Source organism: Anabrus simplex, chromosome 5, assembly GCF_040414725.1.
Source record: "Anabrus simplex isolate iqAnaSimp1 chromosome 5, ASM4041472v1, whole genome shotgun sequence".
Taxonomy (NCBI): domain Eukaryota; kingdom Metazoa; phylum Arthropoda; class Insecta; order Orthoptera; family Tettigoniidae; genus Anabrus; species Anabrus simplex.
Window position 1 is genome coordinate 408824826 of NC_090269.1, and position 23219 is coordinate 408848044.

The 23219-nt window shown below is 41.8% G+C and overlaps 1 protein-coding gene across 1 annotated transcript in view; it reads right to left on the reverse strand.

Annotated features, from left to right (window-relative positions):
* The window catches only part of LOC136874581 (pickpocket protein 28), a 94655-nt gene that overhangs the window by 47036 nt on the left and 24400 nt on the right, over positions 1-23219 (reverse strand). Inside the window, exons 4-5 of the mRNA XM_068227861.1 lie at positions 9274-9373; positions 1896-2047 (exon numbers count right to left, since the gene is read on the reverse strand). Of these exons, the coding sequence (XP_068083962.1) occupies positions 1896-2047; positions 9274-9373 (252 nt within the window). The remainder of the gene's footprint in view (positions 1-1895; positions 2048-9273; positions 9374-23219) is intronic.

Consider the following 23219-nt stretch of genomic DNA (forward strand, 5'->3'; position numbering starts at 1 on the left):
ACGATATTCTGACTCCAGCAGGGCACAGCACTCCATTCACTCAATCAACGTCGGTACACATTCAGCAATCCAGTCACAACTCCAAAGCACACCGCCGGGACAGTAACACCAGCCACCACTACCAATTCAGCCCAGCTACTGAACTCCAACACTAGGTGACTGTTCGCGGCTAGCCTCCTTTTTATAGCTCGGGTGATGTGTACCGGGATATTCGCAATGTGGGGAGAGGCGGAAGTTTCTTGCTTCCCGTTCCAGAAAGCGCACGGAGAAACCAGACAAGGAGAACAATACTGAGAGTGGCCGACTATGACCTCCAGGCCGGCTGGGAGGGCCCCGGTCGAATGCCTGTTGTACACCATCAAATTGTTCTTTCAATTCAATACTTCGGAAGAAAAATTGTCACATCTTGGCAAAGATTGTTCGACATTGCTGAAGGTTGACGAGATTTCAAAATATTTGGCAAGGTTTTATAACGTTTTAACATGAAGGAAAAACAAACAATAATTATTGTTCTTGGAGTAGCAGTGGAATACGTTCTAAAAAGTAAGATAAACACGTAATAAACCATAATTGATATGGAGAAAATCTTAATGTGGTTGTCTTCAACATATTTTTTGCAACGTATTTACTGTCGTAACATCTTTTGCAGAATATGTTGCATTTACTCACATTAATTGATTAAAAATGACAGCAATGCAACAGAAATTCATATCTTATTACATGAAAACACATGCGGAATTCCATAATAATAATATGCGAAGATCGTCACAAGAAATGTTTACTTATACTGTAAGTATCCGTTTAGTAATAAACGTAAAAGCTGTCTATATCCTTGAGATATTTCTCTTGAAGTCTCCTCGTAGGCTGTCGTTTTATTCATTTCATTGTGCTACTCTGTGGTGTAGTGGTTAGTGTGATTAGCTGCCACCCCCGGATGCTCGGGTTCGATTCCCGGCTCTGCCACGAAATTTGAAAAGTGGTACGAGGACTGGAACGGGGTCCGCTCAGCCTCGGGAGGTCAAATGAGAAGAGGTGGGTTAGATTCCCACCGCAGCCATCGCGGAAATGGTTTTCCGTATTTTCCCACTTCTCCTCCAGGCAAATGTCGGAATGGTACCTAAGTTAAGGCCACAGCCGCTTCCTTCCCTCTTCCTTATCTATCCCTTCCAATCTCCCCATATCCCCGCAAGGCCCCTGTTCAACATTGCAGGTTAGGCCGCCTGAGCGAGGTACTGGCCATCCTCCCCGGTTGTATCCCCCGACCCAGAGTCTGAAGCTCCAGGACACTGCCCTTGCGGGGTAGAGGTGGGGTCCCTCCTTGAGTCCGAGGGAAAAACCGACCCTGGAGTGTAAATAGATTAAGAAGAAGACTCTAAAGTGTCCACTGAATATAGGCAAGGACGTCCCTTACACTTGGCAATAAAAACACACACAACATATCTCGGTCATTCTTGTTGTTTTGATTCCCGTGCCGGCAATCCCCGCGTGCCAAGATGCACAGCAAGGACCGTTTGTACTCGAACTCCATTGGTCAATTCTGTCAAAGACTTGGCAACTCTTTGATCGATTAGAACATGTTCTAATTCATTTTCAAGACTTTTGGAGACTTCTCAAGACTTGCAAAGTATTACAAGTGATTTGACAAGTAAACTTGGAGTATTGACAACTGTTGTGCAGTCTTGTGAAGTCTTGAATTTGATCTTTACAACAGTATTAATTCACTAATCTCTTCCAGTGAATACGGAAGTGAGATACGAGAGACCTGGCACTTTAAAATATTAATACATACTGTATTTTACCTCCCATTATCCTTATGATACGAATATACCTGCCAGGTAAATAAGTCAATGTGCTAACCATAGGTTCAGACGTATAATACAAAATACTGTCCTTACGCATGATCTGTAAAGAGGTGCTCGGCGGTAATCGTGTTGAAGGTGTAGCAAAGACCATCGTCAGTGATGATGGGATGAAACAGTTCTCTGCACGGTATTTGTTTTGATCTCCACACACAGAACTTGAGCAGATCGTCTACTTCCGGCGCGAACTGAAACAAAACGTTTCGTTATCCATTTAATTGCAAACTTTATCATAATAATAATAATAATAATAATAATAATAATAATAATAATAATAATAATAATATATACCTACAGACACTAAAATCGTATAACTTAACGCCCACTCAAATATCACTAAAATATGCTGCCCCACATGGCTAAACATGAGAGTACTGTGCGAGTTGGCCGTGCGGTTAGGGGTGCGCAGCTGTGAGCTTGCATCGGTGAGATAGTGGGTTCGAACCCCACTGTCGGCAGCCCGTGGTTTCCCATTTTCACAGCAGGGAAATGCTAGGGATGTAGCTTATTTAAGGCCACGGCCGCTTCCTTCCCACTCCTAGGTCTTTCCTGTCCCATCGTCGCCACAAGGTCTATCTGTGTCGGTGTGACGTAAAGCAAATTGTAAAAAAACAAAGAACATGAGAGCTGGCCTTATAAATACACCTAAACTCCCTGTGTTTTCTCTACTGTTAAGGCAATTTTTATTTAGGAAGAGCTATTCCAGCGAAGCTCATCTTATAGGATTCCAGCAAGATATAGCTTATATCATAGATTCAGAAGGTCAAATGAACTGTACAGTTATTGACCTATCCAATTAGTTTGATAGGATAGATCATGGGAGAGTCCGCCTCTGTGGTGTAGTTGTTAGTGTGATTAGCTGCCCCCCCCCCCCGCAGGCCCTGGTTCGATTCCCGGCTCTGCCACAACATTTGAAAAGTGGTACGAGGACTGGAACGGGGTCCACGCAGCCTCGGAAGGTCAAATGAGTAGAGGTGGGCTCGATTCCCACCTCAAATATCCTGGAGGTGGTTTTCCGTGGTTTCTGACTTTTCCTCCTGGCAAATACCGGGATGCTACATAACATAAGGTCACGGCCGCTTCCTTCCCTCTTCCTTGCCTATCCTTTCCAAACTTCCCGTTCCCCCACAGGGCCCCTGTTCAGCATAGCAGGTGGGGCCGCCTGGGTGAGGTACTGGTGATCCTCCCTAGTTGTATCCCCGACCCAGAGTCTGAAGCTACAGGACACTGCTCTTGAGGCGGTAGAGGTGGGACCCTCGCTGAGTCCGAGGGGAAACCGACCCTCGAGGGTAAAAACATGAAGAAGAAGAAGATCGTGCGATATTATTGACGGAAATTAGGGCTACTTCACTGGGCAAAACAGTGGTTGAATGGGTGGTTACATTTCTTTTCTTTTTTAATTTACAATTTCCTTTAAACACAGAGCTCTTATGGCGACGTTTGAACAGGAACAGCCTAGGAGTGGCAAGGAATCAGCCGTGGCCTTAATTTAGGTGGAACCCCAGCATTTGCTTGGCGTGAAAATGGGAACCAGCAGAAAATCATCTTTAGAGGTGCCGACCGTGGGGATCGAACCCACTATCTCTGGGATGCAATTTCACAGCTGCGAGTCCCTAACTGAACAGTCAACTCATCCGGTCGGCTGCATTATTTCTAGAAAATAGAGGATAGGTGAAACGTTATCCGATCCTGTATTTATCAAGAGGGGATCCCACAAGGCAGTATTGCAGTATTATTGAACCTTTATGTTTTCATATGTAAATAAATGATATGAGTAATGAACTGGTATCACAGGTAAGAATATATGCAGATGATGTTATACTGTATAGAGTAGTAAATAATTTGCGGGATTGTGAGCGACTGCAGGGGGAAACAATGCTGTGAGATGGACGACAGACAATGGTATGGATCTACGTGGGATAAAAAGTGAAGCTTCTAATTTTACCAAGACGAAAATTTCTCTCAGTTTTAATTATTGAGTTGAAGTTTTAAATTTTCTCAGGGGCACACTGTAGGTACCCAGGTATGATCTACATTGGGGTAGTCATATTAACACGGTTGTTAAGTAAGGTTACAAATCTCTTCACATGGCTATGAGAGTGGTTGTAATAAGGATGTAAAGGAGAGGGCGTGTAATTATCTGGTAATACCGCAGTTCGAGTATGGCTCCAGTGTATGGACCCTCATGAGAACTACTTGATACTTGAACTGGAAACAATTCAAAGGAAAGCAGTGCGGTTTGTTTTGGGAGATTTCCGACAAAGGAGTAAAAAAACCAAAAAGCAAAAGTCATCTCCGTACAGGCCATGAAGGCGCCTGGAGAGGTGGAAGACTTCCTCTATCCGCAACCTTGGCACTCGGTGGGGTAGAGTGGTTAGCTCTACGCCCGGCCATTGTTGACCCCAGAAATTAGCCTGGTACTCATTTCTTGCGTAGGCTAAGTGAACCTCAGGGCCATGTGCACCTCGAGAGGTGGAAATCTCGTTTCTTAAATTTTACAGCTTCCTGACGGGGAACCGAACTCATGTCTTTCCATGTGAAACGAGCAAGCCTTTACAGCCTCATCCAGGCAGCCCCATCCGACGAAGGAGTAGTGTTACGAAAAATGTTGCAAACTTTGGGCTGGGAATACCTTGGAGAAAGGAGAAGAGCTGCTCGACTATGTGATATATTTCCAGCTGTCAGTGGTGAGTTGGGGTTGGAATGACATAATTGGAAGAATAAGCCTGAGTGGAGCTTTTAAAAGTGGGAAAGTTATGATAAGATATGAAGATAAAGTCGGAACTCAAGAGGACACGTTGGAGCGAATATTCATTTATAGGACGAGGAGTGTCCGCCTCTGTGGTGTAGTGGTTACTATGATTAGCTGCCACCCCCGGAAGCCCGGGTTCGATTCCCGGCTCTGCCACAACATTTGAAAAGTGGTACGAGGACTGGAACGGGGTCCACGCAGCCTCGGAAGGTCGAATGAGTAGAGGTGGGCTCGATTCCCACCTCAGCTATCCTGGAGGTGGTTTTCTGTGGTTTCTCACTTCTCCTCCTGGCAAATACTGGGATGGTGCATAACATAAGGTCACGGCCGCTTCCTTCCTCTTCCTTGTCTATCCCTTCCAATCTACCCATCCCACCACAAGGCCCCTGTTCAGCACAGAAGGTGACGGCGCCTGGGTGAGGTACTGGTTCTCCTCCCCAGTTGTACCCTCCGACCCAAAGTCTTACGTTGCAGGACAATGCCCTTGTGGTTTTAGATGTGTGATCCCTCGCTGAGTCCGATTAAAATCATCAACCCTGGAGGATAAACAGATAAAGAAGATGGACAAGGAGTGAGGGATTGGAATAAATTACCAAGGGAAATGTACAATACATTTCCAAGTCCGTTGAAACATTTAAGATAAAGCTAGATAATCAATTGATAGAGAATCGGCCACCTTGACAACAGCCCTAAATGCAGGTGATTGACTAACAACATACTACTGTAAATGATGCCACGAGAGAGCAACTAGCCCGATTACAACGAGCTGCTACCTATTTTTCTCCTCCTTACGCTATGATGCTCATGTTACTCCTTATTATCGTCCGCATTCCCCTTCTAAAATTTGAGCAAAATACAATCCTCCACGTAGCAGTATTGATCTTTCGAATATTAAATGGGGAGAATGCCCCCTATTGGTTCTCTTCACAGTTACATTTCCTATCATATTTTAAGCAACATAACTCATGCTCTGATAGCAATCTTGCTATCCCTCTCGGTAGATCGCCAGCAATAGCCAATGCTTTGTTTCAAACGGACATAGAATGTGGGACTCTTTTCCGCGTAACTTTAGAGCCGTAAATAGAATAAATGATTATCATCAATAAAACTCCGTATGTTTTCTTTCTTAATCTGTTTACCCTCCAGAGTTGGCTTTTCCCTCGGACTCAGCGTGGGTTCCAACCTCTACCGCCTCAAAGGCAGTGGCCTGGAGCGTGAGACATTGCGTGGCTGATAAAACAGGGAAGGAGGACCAGTACCTCTCCCAGTCTGCCTCACCTGCTATGCCTTATGGGGGGGTGGGAAGATTCGAAGGGATAGACAAGAATGAGGGAAGGAAGCAGCTATGGCCTTTAGGTACCATCCCGGCATTTGCCTGAAGAGGAAGTGGTAATCCGCGGAAAACCGCTTCTAGGATGGCTGAGGAGGGATTTGAACCCACCTCTACTCAGTTGACCTCCCGAAGCTGAGTTGTCCCAGCGCCAGCCCTCGTACAACTTTTCAAATTTTCATGGCAGAGCCGGGAATCGAACCCGGACCTCCGGGTATGGCAGCTAAACACACTAACCACTACACCACAGAGGAGGACTTCGTCTGCTTTATTACTGTAATTTATGTCAGGATGACCCAATAAAATGCAGACACACATACGCACTGAATGACAAAAAAAGTAAAACACACAGAAAGAGTGGTTCAATATTATCCTGTTTCGGCATACGTGCATACAATTGATGTGCGAGTAAATTATTAGATTTACAAGGACCTGTAATGTGCAAAACGCCCACCAGAGTGCATTCCTGATGGCAGATTCCCGTTGCTGATAACTTGTTAGCAGTCAACTTCTGTGAGTCAGGCTGTTATGCAAGACGTGCAGAGAGGACTACGTACATTACGATGCACCCGCGATGCCTCACAGACGCGTTAGACAGCCTATCCACCAACTGACAGCATTTGACAGAGGCCGCATTGTGGGACTCCAAGAGGCTGATTGGTCGTATCGTGAGATTGCGATCACGTCGTGCATGTTCGGGTAAACCAAGAAACATTACCCCGAGGAAGGTCGGTCGTATGGTGTGCCAAGCATTGTAGGATCCCATAAGTTCCGCACCCGCCATTCACGAAGATCTACTGGAGACTCTATAACATCCTGTGAATTCCGGCACAGTGTCTCTACGACTCGAATCCTCTGACCCATACGTCGGTTGCCATTGACATCGGAACACTACCGCCTGCGTTTGGAGTGGTGCCTTGCCCGGGAGGCATGGGCAGGGGGACGACTGGTGTCACATCATGTCCAGTGATGAGTTCCGCTTCTCCATAATTTCCGATGACCACCATGTGCAGGTTTGGCGGCGTCGATGGCTAAGGGCAGATCCTGCCACAAACACACACACACACACACACACTAAGGCGTAATCCCTGGCATCATGGTGTGGGGAGCCATAGGATATGCGTCCAAGTCACCTCTATTAGTGCTTCGGCAGGCTTTGACGGCCCAGATGTACGTCACAGATATTCTGCATCCGCACGTTTTACCACTTATGGCATAACACCCTGGAACAGTGTTCCAACAAGGTAATGCACGTCCACGCACAGCACATGTGTCTATGGACTGCCTATAGCATATTGAGGTACCCCCCGTACCCAGCAAGTTCCCAGGACATATTTATCCAACCACAACAACTACAACAACAACAACAACAACAACAACAACAGCTACAAGAGTACAACAAGCAATTTCCTGGAAAGAAAGTATTACAAGAAATACTACCGGTTTAATATTCTAAAGCGGCATCATCATATAAAAATTCATACAGAACTTAATTATTTTCAGTGCTTAACATTACGACTTATAATACTACAGGTTGAGCTTACTACTAGCTTAACACTACAGCTGATATAAAGAAAAAGTAAAACATAACTGCTCAACAACAACAAGAAAACAACAAGCAATTCCATGGAAAGAAATAATTAGAGGAAATACTACTAGTTTAGCTTTCTAAATCCAGCATCATCATATAAAAATTCACTTCACGTCGCACTGGCACAGATGGATCTTATGGCGACGATGGGTTAAGGAATGGCCAGGAGTAGGAAGAAAGCGGCCGTGAGCCGAACTAATGTACAGCCCCAGTATCTGCCTGGTGTGAAAGTGGGAAACCACGGAAAATCATCCTCAGGATTAGTCGACAGTGGGGTTTGAATCCAGTATCTCTCGAATGCAAGCTCACAGCTGCATGCCCCTAACCGCACGGCCAACTCGATCTGTCTTCATTGAAATGGCAGGTCGTCTTATCTACTGTCGGTCACAGTTTGGTTGACTTGTTTTCATTATAATGGCAGACACTCACTCTACAACAGCCTTTTTATATCCTCAGGAAGACTGTCTCTACGGTTTTCTCAAAGTCTTGAAGGATCTGCAAATTGACAGAACACCAAAAAGTAGTTACCCAGTGGCTGAGCAAGCAAGGGATGTGCCTGTTGAAGGTGGCATGAGAATAATTAAGGCCTTTTGGCCAGTAGATGGTTGCTGGCATGTACGTACTTCTTGTCGGTTTGGAATGGCAAAATTCCTTTTATCAATGTGGGAGTATAACAATTAATAGTTTAGAGAATTCGTGGATGAATTGTATTGAGTTCCTGCATAGGTGAATATTAAATAGTATATGACAGACTTCATGTATTAATGGGTGAAAGTTTTATTTTCGATGAATAAATGAACGAATGAGCAGATTGGTTGGTGAATGATTGAATGCTTATTGTGGGGTATGTGGGTGACCCGGTCTAGAAAGCCAAGAATAACGGCCGAGAGGATTCGTCGTGCTGACCACACGACACCTCGTAATCTGCAGGCCTTCGGGCTGACCAGCGGTCGCTTGGTAGGCCAAGGCCCTTAAAGGGTTGGAGTGCCATGGGGTTTGGTTTGGTTTGGTTTGGTTTGGTTTGGTTTGGTTTGGTTTGGTTTGGTTTGGTTTGGTTTGGTTTGGTTTGGTTTGGTTTGGTATGTGGGTGACATGTTACTTTATGTTTGGGATGAAATGTATTGGGTCGGAAATGGGGCGAGGAATTCTTGGACCGAGTGAACAACTTGAGTAGCTCATGACTGCAACAATTCGAATCAATAAATAGTATTCCTGCATTGTGTTAGGTTACTTTCAGTACCGATTCAGAGGTAACGAGACAGTTACATGTAACAATGAGCTGGGGCTGTACTTTAAGACCACGCCCAATAATTCCTTCCCACTTCCAGCCTTTTCTGTTCCATCGTCACCATGTGACCTATCTGTGTCGGTGCGACGTAAAATAAATTTTAAATAATAATAATAATAATAATAATAATAATAATAATAATAATGAGTGGGTTAAGACAGAGAAGAAGAGAAATATTCTGCAAGATACGTCAACTGCGAATTTGAGAGGTTACCTACAAATTGTACAAAATAATATATAGGCCTATATTTAAAGTAATTATCCTTGAAATTGATAGAATCCATCAGCGGGTAGTTGCCCGTAGATAATGAATATTACTACTAACATTCTTATTCTAAGCAAAATTAATGAAATGTATTTTATTTTCGATTTCTTCATACATTGATCATACTGGATTTTCTCTCTCTAGTTGTAATAATAATAATAATAATAATAATAATAATAATAACTTACTTTCAAGAAAGTTTCAAGGAAATCCTCATCAGCAGTTTTATTCCCTCTTTGGAAACTATAGTCGTTACAAACGAGGGATGAGCACCTGAGTTTCTTCTTCCTAAAACAAGAGTTTTACATTAATGCATAGAATATTCCACTAAATATTCTCATAACTCTTGTGCCTTGTACCTTTCAAGACATAACATGAGGTTGTATTCCCACATTTCTGTCATAGTGTTATTACGGTACTTCCCCTGTCGGAGTGAAAGTGATTGTGTTCTCCCGTGAGCTTAATTGTTGATTCCCTCCCTGAGGTGGTGGTGGTGGTGGTGGTGGTGGTGGTGGTGATTATTGTTTTAAGAGGAAGTACAACTAGGCAACCCCCCTCTATATAACACTAATCAGAGGGAAAAATGGAAGGGATCCGCACTTCGAAAAATGAAGGTACCCACCAAAGGAAGACAAGGGCCACGAAGGCCCTGAAAATGAAAGACTCCCTAGCCCTCGCAAACCTAATAGCGTCGGGGTCGGAAAAGAACAAGAGTTGACCAAGTGAGGTCGGGTAGGTTAGATGACAGTGAGGAACCTGGCACAAGTTTGTGGAAGCAATGCCAGGACTCAGCTAAGGGCCCCGTGGTTACCAACCCACGCTCCAAATTTCAGAGCCCCTGGGGCCCCTTTAGTCGCCTCTTACGACAGGCATGGGATACCGTGGGTGTTATTCTACCGCCCCCACCCACAGGGGGACCTCACTGAAGGCCAGGATGTAAGGTGAGTTGTGGACAGACCATGAAGCAGTTCGTCAGATACCGTCTACTCAAATGTATGACTGAATGTTGGTGTATATTTATTTTCTTTCAGGATGTTTAATCAGTCATGTGATTTTATATTTTGAGTTTCACTTGGCCGAATCTGTGGTGTAGTGGTTTGTGTGATTAGCTTCCACCTCGAAGGCAGGGGTTCGATTCCCGGCTCTGCCACGAAAATTGAAAATTTTTACGAGGGCTGAAACGGGTTCCACTCAGCCTCGGGAAGTCAACTGGGTAGACGGGGGTTCGATTCCCTCCTCAGCCATCCTCGAATTGATTTTTTCGTGGTATCCCACTTCTCCTCCAGGCAAATACGAGGATGGTACGTAACTTAAGGCCACGGCCACTTCCTTCCCTCTTGCTTGTCTATTCCTTCCAATTTTCTCATCCCCCACAAGGCCCCTGTTCAGTATAGCATGTGAGGTTGCCTGGGCGAGGTATTGGTCCTCCTCCCCTGTTGTATCCACCGACCCTAAGTCTCACACTGTAGGACACTTCCTTTGAGGTGGTAGAGGTGGCATCCCTTGCTGATTCCGAGAGAAAAACCAACCCTGAGTGTAAATAAATTAAGAAAAGAAAGAATGATTTGCTTGTATAACTTTAGTAAGTGTCTCTTTAGATTCTAAATTGCTTCCCTGCATTCAGAGTATACTGTAATCTTTCTTTATCTTGGGTATTTTGGAGTATATTTAATAAAATTCATCAGCTTCCTTGTCTGATCCTTGCCTACATAATTAATTCTAGCTTTCCCTCATTGCTTGCCAGGAACTTTTCCTAAATTGTTCTGCCATTGGCTTCTCTTATACTAGGTACCGTTGGTTGGTTCTATCCCATGCGTAATTGGGATATTGGACCCCGATAAATATTTTTCTCTTATGTTATAGGGTAGTATTTATACTCATTCCCTATTTGTAATGCCTTAATAAAATTAGTTTGAGGTTAGCCCTTGTTTAAGAGGAGACTCCACCCAAATATTTAACATTTTTCCTACATGGTAGATTTCAACCAAATTTCGAAATGTTCATCATGTTTATATGTAGAATTGAGCAAGTTTTCAAGTCCAAACTTAATGGTTTCTTGAATTTTGAATTTAATTTTTAATGGTAATTTTGAAAATTAAGTTTTGATATACACACGTCAAATTTTACATTCCATTTTTTTTGATACATTGACAAGACGTAGTGCAATAGTTCTATGCACTCATTTTGGGAGAAATTTGATTAATTTACTTTCACCGGGCGAGTTGGCCGTGCGTGTAGAGGCGCGCGGCTGTGAGCTTGCATCCGGGAGATAGTAGGTTCGAATCCCACTATCGGCAGCCCTGAAAATGGTTTTCCGTGGTTTCCCATTTTCACACCAGGCAAATGCTGGGGCTGTACCTTAATTAAGGCCACGGCCGCTTCCTTCCAACTCCTAGGCCTTTCCTATCCCATCGTCGCCATAAGACCTATCTGTGTCGGTGCGACGTAAAGCCCCTAGCAAAAAAAAAATTACTTTCAGTCTTTATCAAACGTAAACTTGCCTTAATTATCTGAACCTAAAAGTCATATAAAACAGAGAAAATACATTTCCCTCAGTATTAATACATTGAAGATTGTAGATACCTTATGCCTACATCCTGCAAAAATTTCACTGAGATTAGTTAACATTTAGGTTAAAACTGTTGGTATTGAATTACATAAAATCTTTAGTACAATTTTAGTAAATGAATGCTAATTCAAGACACATATCAAGTAAAATTCCCTAGCGCCATATGTTTCCCTTCCGGAAGTACTAGACGCTATTATGTTCATAAGGAGGCCACGTGTTGCTGTTACTCTCTGCCAAGCACTTCTCCGAATACTACAGCACATTCTCTGTGGTCACTACTACAGTATTCAAAAGTATATCCAATATAACTGCAATACTTATATTGGCAGTCATTTATATAAACATAACACGCAACGTAATGGCTGTAAAGGGGAAAAATCTTTCATGAAGTTCACTCTAAAAAAAAAATTGTTTACATAACTAGTGATGTTTTTCTTTCCACAAGGAATCTCTAAATGTCTATGAAATGCAAGGAGGTAACATTGGAATAGAATCTAATGGAATAGAATATTATTTATTTATTTATTTATTTATTTATTTATTTATTTATTTATTTATTTATTTATTTATTTATTTATTTATTTATTTATTTATTTATTTATTTATTTATTTATTCCTGACTTACATTTGTGGCGAAGTTAGGGCTCACGGCCCTCTCTTACACTTTAATAATACATTTTAATAATACAAAAGTCCAAAATTCCACAAAAAATATTCTCTAAAAATCGTGACTATACATATACTGTACTATTAAACATAGTTCAATCCTTGTAATATATAATGTACAAACTATTTTATGCTATTACAACAAGTTAATTATTATTATGATCACTATTAATAGGAAAAGCACCCGAAAGGGCATATACAATACGATTACATGACATTTTAAAAATATTCCTTGCTAATTTGCGTGATGCTTTTGGTCCTTTTCGAACACAACACAATATGGCATTTTTCGCAGCACTTTTCCACAGAGTGAACATATGCAATTCTCGTTTGGTAGATGGAATTTCTTATTGCTACATTACTTGTGGTGGTCTTGTAATTATATCTCTTTGTTCTTCGTTAGCGTTTGTCCATGATCTGTCTTGCATTGCATCGGTACTGTAAAATTCCAAGTCGATGTCCATTCGTTTCCTTTGTCCAGTAGCAAGAAGTGCCTGGTAAGCGTCAGTAGATGGCAAGTTGACCTGATGTCTTCTATGAAGGAGGCCTCTCTTGCTAATTCATAGGCAAGTCTCGATGGTGCATACTTCCCTATTCGCAGGCAGTGCTTTATGAATCTTGCTTTCATCTTTTCAATTCTCTCGAGGTTCTTGTACGTTATATTTTCCCATATTAGTTCTATGCCATATGTTATTATTGGTGTTATTGTGGCGTCGAAAAGCGTCATAGCTGTATTCAGCGATAAGCGATGAAGATTCTTGAGTCCACATATGTTCTTAATAGCCGTTGTTTTCCTTTCTTCCACATGGTAGCTGAGTGATCGACCCGTTGTATGCAGGATGATGCTTAGGTGTTTAAATTGATTAACCACTTCCATCTCTTCGTTGTTCAATAACAGCGTGTCCTTTGGTGATGCTGTTCCATCTTTCCTGAATGTCATATGTGCTGATTTCTTCATGTTTATCTCGAAACCATTCTCCAGTGCCCATTTTTCCAGGGCTTTTAACGTCATCTGTAATTCCTTTTTGTTAGGGCCCACTATGACCATATCGTCTGCGTAAATCAGGAGGGTCGTCTCTATTGTATTTCGAAGGATATTGGTGATGTTCGCTGTGGCTATATCAAACAGTGTTGGACTGATGGGGTCCCGTTGTAGTAAACCATTTGTCTGCCTGATTTTCTTAGATGTTGTTATTCCATCATTTACTACAATGTCGTTGTATGTCAAGATGTCTTCTATTATTCTACTAATGTAGTGTGTCTTTCCAATCATGTCTTCGATGTTTTGCAGTAGTTGTTTTCTGTCTATAAGATCAAAAGCCTTTTTGTAATCAATGAAGACTGCGCAGTATTTTCCCTTGAGCATTCTTAGTGCTGATTCTATTTCGTCCAGAAGAAATTTTACAGCTTGTGTTGTGTTTCTACCCTTCCTGAACCCGAATTGGCAATCAGGTATTTTTGGGTCTACTTCCTGTTCAAGTTTCCTCGTTCGTATTTTAGTATAGATTTTTGAAGATATTATTCTCCAGTGCTATTCCTCTGTATGAATTTGTTTCATTTGTTTCCCCTTTACGTTTGTATAGCATTTAATATTTGCAGTTCTCCAGCTTTCCGGCATTGTCCCTGATTGCAGGCATTTGTTGAAGAGATTGGTCCATAAAGAAAGTAGTATTTCCAGTGAGTCTTTCAAGATTTCAATGCAAATATTATCTGGTCCGGAGACTTTCCTACTTTTCGCTTTAGTAATGACGTCTGTGATCTCTTCTGGTGTTATCGGTAGTGGATTTTGAATCCGTTCCTCAGTTATGCTTCTGCACACAGCTACATTAATATTCTGTTGATTTAGTATTTTCTTGAAGTGTTCTTCCCATTCTTTCATCGGTATAACTGTGGCTTGTGGTACATTTCGTTTCCTCAGGGCAATGAATGGGTCTTTCTTTGCTGCTTCTGCGATTCTATTCGCTTCTTCTTCCGTGAATGCAGTTTTCGTCTCCTTCAAAAGTTGCATGTAATTTCTCCTCTTAGTTGCATAGGTTTTAAGATCTTCATCTCTGTTACAACTGTTACAACAAGTAATATATAGACATATATACACATCTTTACTCATTTATAAGGAGGTGTACCAATTTTTCTTCAAAACCCTGTGTACTATAAATGTTGTTTCCCATAGGCCAGCTATTTAGAGTCTTTTGAAAGGATTTTACAGATATATTTCTTAATTTCTGTGGAAGCTTGTAAAAAAGTATTGTTCCTGTGTATTTGTGATATTTAAGCGTTTTCTTTAATCTAACATGAGGTGTGTCTAAATCATTTCTTATTATTGTATTATATTGATGTACTACCTTTCTTAATGGGTAACTAATAAGGTTCTCTTTAATGTCCATTATGCATTGGTAAGTGTATATTTAGGGAAGAGTCATTATTCCCAGTTCTTGGAAAATGGCCTCACACGATTGCTTGTCTGAAACTTCCTGTATGCACCTGATTGCTTTCTTTTGCCCTATAAAGGCATCTTGAGCCACTGAGGAATTTCCCCACATTATTGTTCCATACTGTACATGTTAATGAAAGCATATTGAGCAGATATAATTTGAGGTTTACTTCAGTTTTCGCAGTAAAATTATCACTCGAGACAGTTCCTTGCATAGTTGTGTATAAACATTCCAGCTCGGTTTTAAGTCTAAATCTAATCCTTACATTTTCACTGACTTGCTGCTGTCCTCCCTAGTTGTATTGCTTAGATGAAAGAACATTTCTTCTGTTTTGTTGCAATTTAAGACCAGTTTATTCCTCATTAACCATGTCAACGACTCATGAAACCTCAGCCTGCTTTGAGCAAGTATATTTTCTAATACATTATCTGCTGTTATTAGAGTAATGTCATGTGCATAGAGTACAATATTGCCTTAAATGTTTCTAGGAAAGTCATTAATATACACAAGAAAGGGGAATGGCCAGACTACTGACGCTTGGGCTACCCCTGTTGTTGTTTGGAGTAACACGGAGTGTTGATTGTCAACCGTTACCTTTTGTCTTCTATTTGTGAGGGAAGATATATATTTTTTTTTTTTTTGCTAGCTGCTTTACGTCGCACCGACACAGATAGGTCTTATGGCGACGATGGGACAGGGAAGGGCTAGGAGTGGGAAGGAAGCGGCCGTGGCTTTAATTTAGGTACATCCCCAGCATTTGCCTGGTGTGAAAATGGGAAACCACGGAAAACCATTTTCAGGGCTGCCGACAGTGGGGTTCGAACCTATTATCTCCCGAATACTGGATACTAGCCGCGCTTAAGCGACTGCAGCTATCGAGCTCGGTAAGATTTAATTAATGATAGTTCAAGACCCTTAACATCATAATGCTTACATTTATAAATTAGTATATCATGTGATACTGTATCAAGAGCTTAGCTAAGATCAATAAATGTAGCACCAGTAATTGTGTGGGACACAAAATTGTTTATTATTTCAGAGATTACACATCCTGCAGCTTCCGTGGTTGATTTTATTGCCCTGAAACCAACAGACGTGTCAAGATGGTCGTGTTTTATGCCGATAGAAATAACAATTATCCTTGTCAGCTTTCAATGTGCCGCGCCCCCTCATGCAGTCCATATTGTAAATAATTTCATACAAACTAGTAATTCGAATATAGCCAATCATTTTGAGATCTAGGTGTAGTTAGCAGTTACAATTGGGGGGTTCAGTGGCATCCGAAATCCGGTGGCCCGTGGACGATGAAGCCATTATTGGTCAAGATACAGCAGCTACAGGCCAATATGCTCTCATCCGCACAAGAATAGTGTCAGAGACCATAACATTGAATCAGGTTATGCCTGCACTTTTAGCCAGGGTCGAGTTAGGTTAGGTTAAGCTTACGGCTATCAGCGTGAGATTAAGCCAGAACTCTAAGCTAGCGTGTAAAGTTATGCCCGAACTAATGCAAGGAAGGGAAACCGGTTAGATAAACGTCTGGTTAGCGTAAGGTTAAGCCTGCACTGTTAAGCGGTTAGCCTTGGCATCGAACTTCAGTAAGGTTCACGCCCTTAAACCCCAGATCTGTGAGGTTACGCCTAGTAACGAAGCCTGCGTTACGTCATGTGAGGTTAAGGGGGCTCTCTTAGCTAGCAGTCCACACCGCGCTCTGACGTCACTCACTGGATCAGGCCTCGTTCAAGGGGTTTGACTGTAGTCCTAGAGAACTCTTCGAGAAATTGGTGTGAATAATCTCCTTCATTATTGTATTTGTCTTTAATTTTTCTTACGAGGGTCATAAACACATTTTTCCTCTCTGATAATTAATAAACAATTCATTTTACTTTTATTCTTGTTTATGCTTTGATATTGTTACGGGGATACCCGTGGAGCAGAAGGAGGTTAAAGAAGGTGCTGGGGTGAATGGGTCTGACTATAATGTCAAGAATAGAATTTAAAACTTAAACTGAAGGTTATATTTTCAGAACTTAACAATTTTTTCATGACAGTATTACAGGTACAAACAGCAATCATTAAACAATATCGGGGAAAAGTTTAGGATTCACAACCTTAACACCTTGGGCTTTAAGCCCCTAGCTTTACATTTCCTGAGCTACAAGCTCAAATTTACAAAGAGCACAAATTTACTCAAGGGCAGAAATCGTCCTAATTCATGGAGCACTTGCTCCCAAAATACAATATCAAGCCTCCCGGAGGCACTCTTTACAACACTTCAAAAAGAGCTAACGTGCTTTCAGTTTCTCAAGCCTACTCAAGACAACACCAAAAAATCTTACACTCTTTGGCCTTCCATGGCCCAACTTACAAATTCAAACAGCGGTATCTCGTACCCAACCTATAGGGCCTGAACGGAAAGAACAGGCTAAGTAAATGGCCCGAAACACAAAGTGAATGGAGGCGTACAGTGCTCCAAGATATGAACACTAAAATATCCTAAAGGGCTCTAGGCCGATGAAACGGGGGCTATTCCCAAACTACTGAGGTGACTCGAATAGAAATTACTTTACCACATCACAGAATGGAAAACAGTTATAAAAAACGTAGTCACCTCAAATCAAGGTGAAGGGAAGCTCGAGAGGGTAATTCTCTCCCTATCCCCGATTTACAACTAAAGAGTTTCGAAGTTTTTACATTAGCCGAAAGAAGATTTGTATTTTAGAAAAGTTGGTTACATAGTTAATGGTTTGGACCTTTCCCTCGGGTTAAACTGCGTAGGTAGCAAGGAAGAAAGATGTTATGTGGCCATTACCTTGTAGATGTATTGCTGACCGATGAAAGAGGCCACCCGCCTCCTGCTTCGACACACACACTCAATAAGATGACGATCAAGTGGCCAAGAAACGAGAAAATGCGCAGTTTATAAACCCTCAAGGAAGGTTCGAGACCATTCAAGACGAAACCAGCCACACCCTCTCATTTTTATTGGTCACTTTCAAAGTTACACTCAGAATCGAAGAAGAAGCCGGTGATAGGTGGAAAATTAATTACAGAAATTAAGCATTGGCTAGATTCAAAACTGGCGGAAATAAGAAAGAAATATTGCCAACCCAAATGTAAATGAACATCATTCAGTTACAAAAACCTAGAAATACAAAACATCTTTGAATTATAAGTTCTTATACCTCGCACCAGGTTGCATGAACACAGTTTTTAGTGGTGTCCTCTGTGGAAGAATGTCCAAACTTCATGATGGATAGCAAACAAAACTTGTAGAAATTCACTCAGGTTAGGAAACAGTACAACAATAAAATTACTCAATATTTTAGTGGTGACCTCTTCTGATTAAAGTTCGAAGTTGGTGTAGTTTCAGTTTCACTGTTTTACCAGTAGAGGAGTTCATTTAGGCGCTAGATATGAATGCGTGGCGTTGAGCTGTATCTCCCGGTACAGATATAATTGCGTGATTTGATTGTTCTCTTCGGCTTATGAGGCTCAAGTTCAGCTCTAGACTAGTTCAGTCTGATCCGGTCGGATCCATTGGGTTACATGAATTTCTTTTTGGGATAAACTATTCTTACGCTTCCACTGCACGGCGATATCTGCTTAGTATATGATTATTATTGAGTATACCTCCATGGTCTCTCTCTTTGGTATTTTATTGAGTAAGAATGAATGGTACAAACATTACACTGACAACGCGTTAACCTAACCGGTTGCCCTTCCCTACACCCTTGGCCAAAAGTGCAGGCTTAAACATACGCTGGCTAGGCATTAACCTTCGTTGCCCTTCGTTATACCCCGGCTAAAAGTGCAGGCTTAACCTCGCGCTGATAATCCGCTAACCTAACCTAACCGGTCACCCTTACCTACACAAGGTCGGACATAACATTACCGCTAGCTAATTGTGCAGGCTTAATTTAACCTTATGCTGACCAGGCGTTCAACTAGCCGGCTGCCCCTCCCTACTTCAGCTTAGCGGCTACACGTTGTACTAATAGTGCTAGGGAGATTGTGTAAGACGTAATGCATATGCTTTATTCATAGAGGCGTAAGGAAGGAAGGCTACCTATGGGACTTGGAGGTGAACTTGGAACAAAAGGCAGCTACACATTTTTAACTGGACTAGGGATAGTAGTAAGGGAGATTCTAAAACACCGTGTCAGCATATTTTGTGCTGAGTCAGCACCCGAGGTCATTGACCCCTAGTAGTGTACCTATGTGGCTTCTGACCCCGAGGTCATTGACCCCCTAGTAGTGTACCTATGTGGCTTCTGACTCCGAGGTCATTGACACCTAGTATAGTAGTTGTTCAATGCGGATTCACGTAAAACAGCAAGCCTACCCTCACCATCGCCATCTTGGATAGGGCTAAACTCACTTTTTCGGCCAGATACCCTTCCCGACGTCATATTTTGCACAAGAGAGCAAGCGTAGCCTCACAGTCGACACATTGGAGGGGCCTAACTTCACTTTTACGGCCAGATTCCCTTTCCAACGCCATCTTGAAGGGCCTAACCTCACAGGGCCTAGTTTTATGGCTAGATGCCCTTCCCGACGCCATCTTGCAAGATGGCCTTCCCGGCGCCATCTTGGAGGGGCCTAACCTTACTTTTATGGCCAGGTGCCTTTCCGGACGCCATCTTGGAGGATCCTAACTACACAGAGCCCTAGTTTTACGGTCCAATGACATTCCCATCGCCATATTTATCGTTCCACCAGAGGGGGCACATAAGGTCTAACCTAGTTCTGGGATCAGATCCCCTTCCCGACGCAAACTTGGAGGGGCCTAACTATACAGGGCCCTAGCTATTACGGCCAAATGCCCTTCCCGACGCCATTTTGGAGGGGCCTAACTACACATAGCCCCAGCTTTACGGTCAGATGACCTTCCCGTCACCATTTTGTTCCCACCAGGGTAGCATATATGGTCTAACCTAGCTTTGCGATCAGATGCCCTTCCCGTCGCCATTTTGGAGGGGCCTAACTAAAAAGTCGTCATCTTGGGCCAAGTTTTACGGTCAGAAGCCCTTTCCTCCGTCTCCTCATCTGGCCTAGTCTCGCTCGGAGTAGTGACAGACCTGGGACATAATAAGCGCGGGCTATTTAAAAATGCACACAACCGAACGTGCAGGCCTTCTCCTGACTGAACTGTGACGTCACAGCGTGAGTGATTTGATATGCGGACTGATGGCTTATGGTGCATGACATGTGTCCATTCCTTCTCTTATTTCTCGGTGGTGTCGCTTTTTTGTAATGTGATAAATCTTTAAGTTCGATTACCGGATGCTCTTCCTAACGTCAGGGAAGATAAAAGTAATATCATGATATATGGAGAGATGGTAAATCTCGTTAGTTTCATGTAGCCTTGTCCTGTTGAATAGCATCGAGAGGTCTGCAAAGGCTTTGCGTCTTCATCCGACGGACAATTAACCAACAACAACAGCGTTATATGCCCTTATTGCGAGGAGGGTTAGAAGGCCTTTTTGTGGACACAATCTAGTAATTAGAAATAGTATACGACGATCTACCTTACCCTGTTAGGCTGAATGGCGCAGACGGTTGAGACGGTGGCCTGTTCGTTGCAAAATTTTGCCTTACCTCATACCACGACCCTCTTTCCTCTCCTCCTCCTCCTCCTACTCCACAAACGCATTTCTACTTAGTTGATTACCAGTGCCAGAGTTGTCACACACGGGACTGAGCATGTGCGATACTAAGGTCATTCCGTTTTAACATGCAGCGTTACGTCGACATGGTTATGATGTTTGAAATTGCTCGTTATCGAGGATATTCTCTAGTGAACGCAAGCCTTTATAGATGGTATAAGTTTGAATATTTTCGAAAGGTGTAAGGAGCCAATGGGAATGTTGTAAGTAGAACATTATGAATTTAATAAAATAATTATTGTGTAATTATTTTCAAAATTAAACAAACTACTATCGGTTAGATAACAGTCTTTCTTATGCTGTCGACAAGGTTGCTGTACTGCTCAACAGCTTACTGCGAAGCGGTAGCATGCTTCCAAAATTGTAGTGCCCCATTGCAACATTCAAATTGAACAAAACATTTAATATTTATGATATTAAGTTTTTAAAATATATTATACTATGCATGTTATGCTTTACAATAAAGTTAATGCAGTTCTTACCTTGTAGTTATTCCTGTGCTTTGTTCCTTTCTCAATTATTATGAGGTACTGTAATGCAGGGAAAAAGTTCGTCCATACACTGTGTAAAGTTTTCAATCTCCGAATTAGGTCCATGCCAATCGTCCGAAACATGCTTACCTCTATGCTTGTAATTACGTCGACAGGGCCTGCATAAAGCTACATCTATTGACATCCTACTGTGGAGGGGAACGATGTCCCAAAAAGCATCTAAGAAAGGAGCAGCGTACGTAGATAAAAATCCTGGTGATGATCATTGAATCAGATACTTTGACATCCTATATAAGGATCAATCTTTATAGAACATCTTAATTACCTCACTTACTTGTGTGAGGTGAATAAGATGTTGCATATTAGTTAGGGTAGGCAAACAGGATGCACATTCACAGCTTTGTATGTTAACAAGACAATTGTCTGTAACCGTGTAGACTTTTTCTTCTTTCTATTCCATAGTACACGGTGTAGAAGCACACACTAACGTTTATGATAAAGGGCTATCCATATTTATAGTCTATTAACAATATCTGTTAGCGGGAGGTAATTAACATCACTCATATGAATAATAAGACGATAGGCTGCTGTGTTAGTAGGAATGTTTTCAGATGTTTCAAATTCTAAACGAATATCAACAGGAGATTCTTTCATAGATTTTTCATTATAAGAGAAGTCTATAACTACAATCGGTGCTTTATTTTTATAATCTTCAGGCGAATATAGCGGATGATCTTCTTTATGATAATACGATGACTGGAATTTACAGAACATGTCATAGAGTAACACAAATTTATTTTTCTCAACATTAATGTCCATATTTTCGTATGGATACGTAATTCCGCTGAGATATAGTCTAATATGTCTTAATTTACACTGATAAAACTGTCAGCTATCTTTTTCGTGGTTGAATTTAAGATGGGTTTGAAATCCATAAATAATATACAATGGCTTTTCAGTAAAACGTGACGTTTTAACAGCCCATATATGCTTGTTTGTAGATGGTAACACAGGATATTCTTGCAGCTCCCAACTTCGAAAACGCATAGGTAATGGTGTATCAGTTTCTACAATCTTGAGAAATCGATGTTTTTCTCGACCAGGTAATGTACATGTAGTATCCTCCACAATATACGATGAAGTGTAATTTTAGAGTCAACTGATGTTTCTGGTGTTTTAAGAAAATTGTAATCACATCGATCATGGATTAGAATGAGCTCTTGTTTTGCGTTGATTATGATACGTCTAAAATCATCCGCAAGGCCGAGAATATGTTTTAATGGTAACATAATGGAAAGTACCGCCCTCATTAATCATCCAGTTGTTATTAGGTTTCGGGCACCAACCTGCCAACCGCAAAAGATTACTTTCTTCATCACTATGAGAAGGGTAGAGTTTCATTTCACTTGTAATACCAACATTCTTCGATCTATCTAGTTCCACATTATTTACTTCATAACACGCTTCAGAAAAGATAAAAGATAGAGCATGGTTGTTTAGTTGAGATGTGCTTGGTCCACTTCCACCTGCCTTATCTAGGCGTCCATCAATTTAGAGGTAGTTTTCAAGTGGTAGGGTGTATACATCTAGCTGATTAATGATAAAGCGAATTTCATCATTGTTATTGAGTCCAAACCTAAAAGTTTGATAAGAATGAAGCTCGCTTCGTACTACACCTTCATATGTTTCTACTGTGTTCATGATGTCTAGCATTTCTTCCATTTTGTTGTAGTAGCGTATAACCTAGATCTTGGAGAATCTGCTTATGGGCATCTGTTATTTCGTTGAGTCTTCGCAAACATGTGTGCCCTAACCACGGAGACACCGTAGCCAGAGCTATCGGCATTACCTCTCTACTCGGATATCCTCCCTCCCCCCGGAGATATCCACCTGCTGGGCCGCCTATTTTATCCCTCCCGTCTTAGTACAATCATCTCACGAGTAGAACAGGTCACCCTCCTCGGGAACACGTACGCTCACACCCGACACCTTCCCCTTCTACTCTTAGCCGGTAGTGAGAAATCTTTCTTAACCTTCACTGAGTTGTGTGTTCTAGTTCACGTATCATGCCATCATAATTGTCTTGATTACATGTCAGAATCACACACTACCTAATTCTTGGTCACTATCCGCTTGACACATCTGAATTTTGCTTTAATTGAAACTGTACATCGATTCCTAATTCAACCCAAAACTTATATAAATTCTATCATTAACCACTCTAATTTTTTCTTCAATACGCACTTGAGGTACCACTTCCAACTGCTTCTCTGAGAAATATTCGTCTCTCTTCATACGTTTCTTTGC